Genomic DNA, 7,139 nt, shown 5'->3' with positions numbered 1-7,139 from the left:
ATTAGAATAATCTGAAAGGAATGCTGGGAACCACAGGCTATGAAGCCCTACACTGTATACACTGGCTCAAGTTCCAGTCTCTCACATGGAATTTAAATATTCTCCTACACTAAGGGATGATTTAAAATCACCAGATTACCTCTACACCACATGCTTGATAGGATTCATAGGGTGTAGTCAGATCAAGGCTACTAAGTCAGAATGTTACCGATAAAAACATTTAAATGCTCAGTTAAATAAAACGTTTAAAAAAAGTTTGTCAGTGATCCAAAAAACTATTTAAAAAATGATAGATACTACCAGCTGCTTGTACAAGTGCCCTTAGGGCAGTACATTAATCTGCAACATAAGAAGCAGAACATCTGTCACTGAAAAGCATTCAGTGTCATTCTACTTTTCTGACAGCATCAGAAGTGTCCAATTTTTTTCCCCCCCGCACATGACTTTAAAGAAACAGCCACTTCCCGTTTCCTTTAAATGGAAAACAACAACATTCTGTACACTTTGGTATCAAGGGAGTTCTGACAGATGTTCCCCAAACATCATATCTGTACACAACAGCAAAAATCATTCACGAATAGTATTGCTATGCAGAAAAAACAATGGTACTTCATTCACTGGACACTACCAAAAATGTAAACCAAATGAGTAACTGGCAGACTGTATGTACCAGTAAGTAAGTGAATCCTATAGATCGTAATTTTTAAACACCCTGGTTGCACCTTAGAGTGTCAGATAAGTCGTAATTAAGGTCAGTTGGCAAAGGTCACTTGGGAGCAGTATTGAGAACCATTGGATAACATAATGTAAAATTGGGATACGAACCTGTCTGACATATTGTATTACGTCAGATGACCATTGCCATTCTGAGTTACTAATAGCATTTCACGAATTACACAACATAATGAGTAAGAACCTCAGACACACCCTCGGTGCTTTCAAAGAAATTCCTTGATTTTCAACTGATTCATATGTCGCCCTACAAAATACTTGTTCTCAGCCTTGGTTCTCACTTAATCCTAATTTTGCTCGGTTTTTACACATCTGACCTCTTAATGACTGAGAGGCTGTATGGATTGGAATATCCCATCCTAGGTTATTAAAATGTGTCACCTTGTAAAAAAGAAAAAAAAAAATGTAAATGTGCTCCATTTATCTTCAATTTACAAAAAGGTTCAATTAGTCAATTAGTTCAATTAGAACTAAACTTCTAGATTAATCAATCCCTTAACTAATTTACTACAATGCTAAGAATAACTTAGTAACCTTTATAACTCCACTTAATTATTTATTTTGAGAAGAAATTATGAAATTTTGCTGTGGTTTTCACTATTTAAATAATTTATGCACAAGCATGATATTCTTGAAATACCACAAATTCTGCTGTTTCAGCACAATTGTATCTTGCAAAACGGACGATGTACAGCTCAGCGAAGCACAATTCAACATATGTAAATAATTATACGTAACAATAAATAAAAACAAATAAATACTGAAATAAATGGCAAATAAATAACAAATAAATAATAAATAAATAAATACGTGATTTTTAAAAATATTTCCTGAAAGCAAGTAGAATACTGAACTGGTCAGAAGTAATACTAAGGCACAGATTTCAGTAATTCAGTCTAAATAAACTCTCTCCATGCACCAGCCCACAACAGAGTGAGCCTTACAGGAACTGCAGATCTTATTATTATTATTATATTAGATTCAGTCATCGCTGGTTGACTCTCGCCGGAACATGGATTATCGATAATTACTTCCCTGAGGTAGCACTGCAGATGAAGTCCAGACACCCAAGCTGTGAGCGAGGCTCATCAGAACCCGGATCTCACACCCTCAGGCCCGGCTTCATCTGGCTGATATTGCGGAGACCGCGGAAGACGTGCTGAACGAAGGTTCGGAGCTCAACAAGTACGAGGTGTGTGGCAACCTCCACCTCAAAGTCCCCGGTGAGTCGGGTGGCCAAGTCGGACATCCTGTGCGGCACGGCCATCTCCAATTCGCTCAGCTTACGTATCTGAAAATACGTTGAACATACACACATTGAGCCATACACACACTGACCTCACCAAGTGTACCAAAAGTTGGCGTCACATCATGCATATTATTGACCTCTAGGGAACACTTATCGAAAGATCTCTGCAGAAAAGGCAGCGAGTATAAATCATGAGAAGAGCTGTACTTTTACTCTTAAGCAATTAGAAGTATCATATTATATTTCTACCTGTATAGCGGAGCACAGAAATAGCTCACAAATATAGCACTCATTAAGGAGCTTGTCATTCAAATTCAAAATTGTATGCATTTTTTTTTTTTTTTAATAATACAGCCAAAAATCTAATTTTTGTCCAATATTTCATATGTTTAGTCAGTGAAGCCTTAATATTGAAGGCAGGTCTCACCTTATGGACCCGGCCCAACAGTTCCTTTAGGTCAGCTTGCATCTCAGCCAGATTCTCTGGGGTCTCCACACGGCCGCTGATCACTGCAAGAAGGTCCTGGTACATCTGGAGCCCCTCAGACATGTTGTTCAGACATGTTTCCTAAAGGGGGTGGTGAAAAAGCGGGTTAGAATATAAATATCTGAGGTTCACTTTCTTTTACCCAAAGAAACACACACACAAAGTAAGGTCAGCACTAACCAGTGTGAAGTCAGCTCCAATGGCCTGGAGGACTGGGGGAGCTGGGATCTTCAGTAAGGTCACCATATACTCCAACTTTCTCTCAAGGGGTGAGTTAAGACTCAGGGTCTGTGAAGATCAAGCAAAGGGATGGTTTGAGCAGAAACCCACAATGCCACTTGCCACCAGTTTGATAGTTGGCAGCATTTTTAAATTTCATTGCAGCTGCTTGTGGGGAAACTGCTCTTTCAGACCTGAACAGAAGAGATCAGTATCTCATGTAAGACCTATTCTTCAGTCTGACGGTTCGATCGTGTTTAAAATGCATGACATTCCCTTATCCCCTGGTAATGCCTTCTAGAATATTCTGGAAGGACAGTTTGACACAGGCTTTCTATTTACTCTGCTGGTTTTGTGGAATGAAATATGGTCTGGCTCTTCTATCTGCTTGGCATCAGGCCTCGAATGCTGGCCCTCCAGCTTGTCCTGCCAAAGCCTGTCTATTTAAACAGGTCCACATTCTTGTGCTGTCAGGGCTTTCATAAACAAGATGTAAGACTGGAAGAGCAGTGTTTTTTTTCCGGCGTTTTTTTTTTTTAAATCCTAGCATTCATATTTCGTTGCAGGATTGTCGTCAAAACCTCATGCAACTTTATATTAATTTCCGTTACTAATTGTTTAGCAGATTAAACATAAGTTAAAAAATTAAACAATTTTTATTAATTTATTATTACATTTTTTTCTGTGACAGAAAAATCCTTGGTGTGCTGCATTAGTTCAATTTAATTTTTTTAACTAATTTTGGTTATTTTTCATGGGATAAAGTTGAGATACATAGGATCTCCTCTTGAAATAGTATTTCTAAAGTCATGCTTCCCTCTTGCACATGTTGCATGGAGGTGGTATTATTAGCTTCAATTTCCTAACTAAGAAAATAAGGCAGCAACAAAATATCTAATTCATGAATTTAAATTCTATGCATCAGTATTATTACATGTGTAAAATTCTAAAGTATTATGTGTTCAGACTGGACAGGGTCTGCAGTGGAAGACAGTTGGCAGATAAGCAGAACAAATCTGAAGATTTCTCACATCAGTCATTCAATTCTTAAAGAACTAAGAGAGGATCTTTTTTTTAAAAAAAAAAAAAAAAAATCATGTTAATGTGTCGTGTGCACGAATACAATCCGCAGCAATGTCTGCATCTAACTGCTCTTGGCTTTACTATAAATCTTTTTTATTTACCCTAATGACTGACACCAACTTGCCCATGCATACAGTAAGGTATTCTTAGGGCATCGAAAGTAGGTGCCGTGCTCACCGGGGTGCTACAGCAAGGGTGGGATTCGAACCAACAACCTACAGGCTGTGCGACAGCCCCGATCGCCACAACGCCCGCTGCGAAAATGAGCAGTGCCTCACCTGGGAGCTGACGGTGGCCTTGTGCGCCGCGGGGATGTCGTCTATCACCTTCATGGCCACAGCCTGGCCGAGCTTGAGCGCGAGCCGGAGCTCGGGATCCTCCATGAAGAGCCCCGCTTCTCCGGAGAACTCGTGCACTGGAGCCGCGAGCAGGGCGGCGAACGCGCAGCAGCACAGCAGCGACACTGCAGGGGGGCAAGGGGGCGAGGGGGGGCGGCACAGGAGACAGTGTCCGTTAGTCTGTTCCGTCTGCGCTGAACAGCAGCCGTCCGAGTGCGAAGGTCTTCGCGATCCTGCACGTGGGGGCTGCGACAGCAAAGGAAACCCGATCTGCTGCGGAGCCACTGGAGCCACTGGGGCCACAGCCACACTCACCAATAACAACAGTGTTGCTGTGGTAACAAAACTAAAACATTCTGTCCGTTTTTAATTAACTGCAGGTCTAAATTAAATTATTCCCTTGATTTTTTTTTTTTTTTTTTTTTTTTTTAAATTCATCAGACACTTTTCTCCAAAGCGACTTCCAATGAACTCTGTGTAGTGTTATGAGCCCACACACCTTATTCACCAGGGTGACTTACACTGCTAGATACACTACTTACAATGGGTCACTCATCCATACATCAGTGGAACACACTCTGTCACTCACACACTATGGGTGGGTGAACCTGAACAGCGTATCTTTGGACTGTGAGAGGAAACCAGAGCATCCAAAGACTTACACTGCTTGATACACTACTTACACTGGGTCACTCATCCATACATCAGTGGAACACACTCTCTCTCTCTGTCACTCACACACTATGGGGGGAACCTGAACAGCATGTCTTTGAATACTTTATACATCATCAATTCAAAGTGGATCGTCACATATACTACCAATACTACTACTACTAATAATAAACTAGTATTATTATCGTGAATAATAATAATTATTATTCAATAATTGTCCTTGGCTTTATTCAACATCCAGATCAGGTTCAAAGCATATCAACATCGTCAATAATAAATATTCTAAATAAATATACATAACTATTTATATTCTAATATAATAATTCTTACTATGATTGAATTAATCATATCTGGGAGGGATCTCCTTAATCCGTTAGTGGATTAGTTCTAGAAGAACTTCACCAACGGATTAAGGAGATCACTCCCACCTTGTATCTGAATAATAATAATAATAATAATAATAATAATAATAATAATAAGAATTACTATTAATTATTATTATTATTATGTGCTGAAATAATATGTGCTGATGGTGGTGATAATAACCATTATGCAATCATTCAAGTTTCTAATGCCGCGGGAAATAGCGCTGCGCTGCGCGCAAGACTCCCGAACGACTCCAGCAGGTAAATGGAAGCGCTACTGTGTGTGCACTGAGGTAAAGAGGGATGGATGCTCTTCGAGCTGCAGCTCAGTTAAAGTTGCACTGCCTGTTCTGACGCGGGCAGCCCGTCCGACAATCATGTGCACAGCAGGAGCCAAGAGCAGCGCAGAGAGACGCGGAACAGCGGAGCGCAGCCGGAGACGCGGAGCCGGGAGGGAGCGAGAGCGGAACTTACAGGAGCAGGAGATCATGGTGCCGCTCTTTCTTGCGGGGTCCGCGGGCTTTACGGGGAAGACGCTCTTTCTGATCCACAACCATGTTGAGATTTATAACCCTAAATGCGGGAATTCCACTGACATCACACTGCGTGACTCGGCTGAAGGAAGTACATCATCATCATCATCACCGTTGTTCATCATGTCCGTGTTTTGCTGTGAGTAAGTTGAAAGTGTTAATTATTTCGGAGTTATGCAAGAAGGAAAAAAAATCCTGGTGTCACTCGCACTGTGCAAGCTTCACATCGCCAACCTGTCGTGGAAAAGCTGCACATTTACGACCCGTTTCTTTGGAAACACATAGGGATTCGGAGAGTCCACCTCCAGCCAGCGGTAACTCTGCTACAAAGACACGAAAAATGTCTCTTTTATGGCCTTTATATCATAATATGTTCATACCAAAGTTACTTTATTACAGTTTAAAGCACCCCTGTTATGATTGATTACAGTGCCCCCTTATCCGCGGTTTCGGTTACCCGCGGTCAACAGCGGCTGAAGATATTAAATGGAAAATTCCAGGAATAAACAATAAGTTTTAAATCGCGCGCCGTTCTGATTGGCGTGATGAAATCTTGCGCTGTCCGGCCCAGGACGCCAATCACACCTTGGTTAGCGCGTCCAGCGTATACGCTACCCGCTCCTTAGTCACTTATTAGCCGTCTCCGTAATAAGATTGGCTGCGATATCGCAGTGCTTGTGTTCCTGTAACCCATTTTTGACGTAGAACTACATCTTTCTCCTCACTAGGTGGGGGGTGGCCGGGTGCGGGGGCAACATCAAACTTGGGAATTGACCGTCACGTAAAAATGCAACCCCCTGTCGCCACTACTGCTCGCAAATGAAAAGACACAGAGAGATACTGCATATACCGTTGGACAGAGGAAGGAACACCGCATCAAACGGTACATTGTAAAATGTCCCATATTTGGCTCGTTATGGAGTTGATGCGCGTTGCGCTATACGTCATCACGTTCGAACCACGTCATAGCGTTGATGTCAGCAACCAAGTTCGCCGCGTTATCGGATACGTATCGCGCCGGCAGGAAAAACCTTCATTTAGAGCTAGGTAAGGGGCCCGAAGGTGGATCGTCGAAATAAACACTTCAAAGATGCCAGTCAAACACGACACAAAGTACTCTCGCGACCGACGCGCCCCTGGGATTCGAAAGACACCAGCCAAGACACCGGCTCAGCGAAAAGCGTGAGCAGCGTTCCCGGGCGGGAGGTTGCAAAATCGCCTCAGGCGGCCTCGGCGCCGCAACCATCGGCATCGACTTCTCGCGCGCCCGACATCGCCGTGCAGCACGAGCCCATGACGTGGATGCAACAGCGACCGACCTGATATCTGGGCCGAGTGGGTCGGGGCTCACTACCCACACGTAGGTGTATCTAAAGATATGCACCTGAAAATTTTTTGTTAAAAAAATAAAACAAAAATAGTACAGTATATTGTAGTGCGACAAAGCAATAAATAATGCTC

At 42.3% G+C, this 7,139-nt stretch overlaps 1 protein-coding gene across 1 annotated transcript; it reads right to left on the bottom strand.

The window, feature by feature from the left end:
- Positions 1-1,728: 1,728 nt before the first annotated feature.
- On the bottom strand, positions 1,729-5,856 carry csf3a (colony stimulating factor 3 (granulocyte) a). Its single transcript, XM_018741967.2, has 5 exons — positions 5,620-5,856; positions 4,049-4,233; positions 2,649-2,756; positions 2,409-2,549; positions 1,729-2,023 (listed from the first exon to the last, which is right to left on the bottom strand). The coding sequence occupies exons 1-5, from the start codon at positions 5,633-5,635 to the stop codon at positions 1,835-1,837; spliced, it is 639 nt and encodes a 212-aa protein (XP_018597483.1). The 5' UTR covers positions 5,636-5,856; the 3' UTR covers positions 1,729-1,834.
- Between the last annotated feature and the right edge of the window lie 1,283 nt (positions 5,857-7,139).

The sequence above is a fragment of the Scleropages formosus genome, chromosome 25 (assembly GCF_900964775.1).
Source record: "Scleropages formosus chromosome 25, fSclFor1.1, whole genome shotgun sequence".
NCBI classification, from domain to species: Eukaryota; Metazoa; Chordata; class Actinopteri; order Osteoglossiformes; family Osteoglossidae; genus Scleropages; species Scleropages formosus.
Note: the sequence above shows the minus strand (reverse complement) of the source record. Positions and strands in the feature narration are given on the sequence as shown.